This window comes from Gymnogyps californianus, chromosome 2 (assembly GCF_018139145.2).
Source record: "Gymnogyps californianus isolate 813 chromosome 2, ASM1813914v2, whole genome shotgun sequence".
In the NCBI taxonomy this organism is placed as follows: domain Eukaryota; kingdom Metazoa; phylum Chordata; class Aves; order Accipitriformes; family Cathartidae; genus Gymnogyps; species Gymnogyps californianus.
The window spans coordinates 90,503,171-90,506,183 of NC_059472.1; the positions used below are offsets into that span (position 1 = coordinate 90,503,171).

Below are 3,013 nucleotides of genomic sequence, written 5' to 3' on the forward strand. Positions count from 1 at the left end.
GTTGCGTCTCCTAGGAAAGAGGGAGGCAAAATAGGTCTAAATTCTTTAAAAACAATTAAGAAAACCCAACCTCTAGAAAAAGAACAATTTGCTATCACATCCTTGCAGGAGCAGTCCTAGGACTTCTCATGACCCATTTCTTCACTAATGGCTATGAAGGCCAGGTTGTCGGGAAGCCCTGGTGCCAGACTGGAGGTAAAACAGTATGTCCAATGTTTGCCATTCAAAGCCATCCTTCGCATGAAGCCGGTTAGGGAGAAGTGTTTTGGCTGCATTTTTAGGTATTCCTCCTAGCCCACTTTGTTTCCCTGCTTGGAAGCTCCTTCACATAAAAGATGCTGGAAGTGTCACTTCCCTGTAGTTGGAAAAAATGGGGAAAAACAGAGAGGCAAAAAACACACACCATGGAACGAAATGATTGCTTGTAAAACATTTCCTTTTAAAAACTATTGTACAACTCCCTAACTTGGTTTAATTAATGTGCAGTTTAAAACATACAAAATGCTTTACCAGCTAAATGACTTCTTGGTTTTACAAGTCTCCCTCCCTCCCCCCATTAAAAAATAATGCATGTGTGGACTGGTATTGAACACCTTGTACAGAGTTGCACGCCAATTCTCCTTTAATTCTACATGGAGCAGTTCTGATTTTAATCTACTGTGTTTAGAGAAGAGCTCATACCGTATACTTTACAGTATAATCAGCAACACAGATGTCTTTAATCTCGTAACACGATAAAAAAATCACTGTAAGTTGCAGTCCCTTTGATAAATGATTATGGTGACGCATGCAGTCCTCCTCAGTGCCGTTGCTGCCAGACACGGGATGTGATTTTCTCCTCACACTGCCGAGAGGCCTGACGCCACACCACCGGGGGCCATGGCCAGGCCGGTGCACCGCCGCCCCAGTGCACAGCGTTCTGCAGTCATTGGGCAAAGCTGCGGTGAATTGTCTCGCTCGATACCACCACCACCACCACCACCGACCCAACCCAACCCCTGGGGGAGCACGCCCCCCTCCCTGCCTCAGCCGCAGGAGATCACCGTGAAGCGCTTGGAAATGCATGACATGTTGTGGAGGACGATGCCCAGGAGAAAGACCAGGACGCAGGCCACCAGGATCACAGTGCAAACCCCCGACCAGGTGGAGCTTTTCACAACGCCTCTCTGGTCCGGCTCCTCTGCTCCCCCCTCGGCAGGAAGGCCGCCCTGCAGCGGCTGCTGCTCCGCCGGGATCGTCACCACCGCCAGGGACTTCTGCTGGCTGCCGGGCAGGAGACGGCAGCCAATGTCTCCCGGAAGTAGCGCCCTCTCCTTGGAGAGGGGCAAGGGCAGCATGTAGCACCCATTGCTGGGGAGTTTGATGAAGACGGGGGTGTGCTCCGAGGTGTGGGGGATTGCAATGACGGCAATCACCTCGGGGTCATCGGGCAGCTGCGACACAGAGTACCCCGGCGGCAGCTTGGTGATCCCGCGGCACCAGGGGCAACGCAGGTCCTTCTGGCTGGTCCTCATCTGCTGCAGGCACACCGAGCAGCAGGTGTGCTTGCAGTCCAGCAGCTTGGGCCGCCGGCGGGGGCTGTAGTAGTTGAAGCAAATCTGGCACTCCAGCAGAGAGTCCTGGGAGAGGGTCTCCATGGTGGCTGGTGCAGGGAGGCACAGCGGGACTCGTGACGAGCCTCACCCCGGCACCCCGCAGCTGAGGGGCAGCACCCGCCTTCCCGCCACTTCTCCTCAGGGCAGCGCCTGCCTTCCCGCCGCTGCTTCTTCTCAGGGCAGTGCCGGGCGGCAGCTATGGAGAGCGCAGGAAAACCTCCGGCCTGAACCTTTCAGTAGCTGAGACAAACAGAAAAATGTGAAGGAACAGGTTACTTACAGGAACCAGTGGGAACAAAAGAGCCCAGCTAAGGGGGAATCAAAACTAGCGCTGACCTTGCAATCTGGCGGGAGAAACAAATTTGCGACCCTTAACAAGAAGGCATCTTCCCACTGGCTTCACTGAACTGCCCAGCAGCAAACCTTCAGGTCAGTCATCACTAGATCTCCCCCCCTCCTTTTTTTTTTAACCTATAAAATCCCTACTAACCCGCCAGTCCGCCACTCAGTTATATTTATACCCATAACAGGGGAGGCTGTAGTTCACTAAGCAGGTCCTTCAGCATCTACCTCCTGTCATATTTGCAGGACTTTTCAGCCCTTCCTGCACCTTAACAATTGTTCTCATTTAATCCTTTAAACCCCTGAGGATTTTTCGCTATTTGGCTCAAACGCTAAGTCTGCGTGAAAGGTAGGGGAAAGAAAAAATACATTTAAACGGATGCATTTCCACAGGCTCCTGAACTTTTATGCCTGTGCATGAATGAGCAACCAAGTAAATATACTGAAACACCCACATTTGCGCACAACGAAAAGGAATGGCGTCATTTTCAGTCAAATTAACGGTTTGCCTGGTTACACGAGCAGCTTGTTGAACATGGCCCTCTGAAACATAAACCTTCTCACTGATGAAAACTTGACCCAAGACAAAAGGCTCTGTTTAGACCCAGGACCGCCAAATGCCACAGAGAACAATCTGTTAATGCACTGAATTAAAGGCAAACTGTTACTAACCTTGTTCTAAACTATTTATTATAAAGGGATTCTTTGCATTTCCCCACTTATTTCTTATAGCTATGCAAAAAAAGGCAGCTGTGTTTACTTTCACAGTGAGTTGTTTAGCTTTGTTTGATTTTGGTCACTCCAACACATGATAAATACGAAGGGGTGACATTTTTACAGCTTTTTACATTGCCTTCCTTGCTGTATTTGAAGAAGTATCAGCCTGAATTTGCATCCCGAGAACAGAATAAAGAAAACCCAAAATATTTGCATGGTGACCTTTAATCTTCTCTTATTGCAATGTTATTCCCAAAACAGAGTTAACACCTGCGGACCACAGCTGTCAGAGGACTTCTTCCTTTCCATACAATTATTTCTTGATCTTCCCTCCGGATCATAGCAACTAGGTTGCAACA

General features: G+C 49.4%; 1 protein-coding gene across 1 annotated transcript; it reads right to left on the bottom strand.

The window, feature by feature from the left end:
- Positions 1 to 1,018: 1,018 nt before the first annotated feature.
- RNF152 (ring finger protein 152) lies at positions 1,019 to 1,730 on the bottom strand. Its single transcript, XM_050892680.1, has one exon. The coding sequence runs from the start codon at positions 1,635 to 1,637 to the stop codon at positions 1,026 to 1,028; it is 612 nt and encodes a 203-aa protein (XP_050748637.1). The 5' UTR covers positions 1,638 to 1,730; the 3' UTR covers positions 1,019 to 1,025.
- Positions 1,731 to 3,013: the final 1,283 nt, after the last annotated feature.

What these genes read in the sequence shown, in the direction of transcription:
- RNF152 (XM_050892680.1), bottom strand. Translation starts at nt 1,637, where the DNA reads ATGGAGACCCTCTCCCAGGACTCTCTGCTGGAGTGCCAGATTTGCTTC.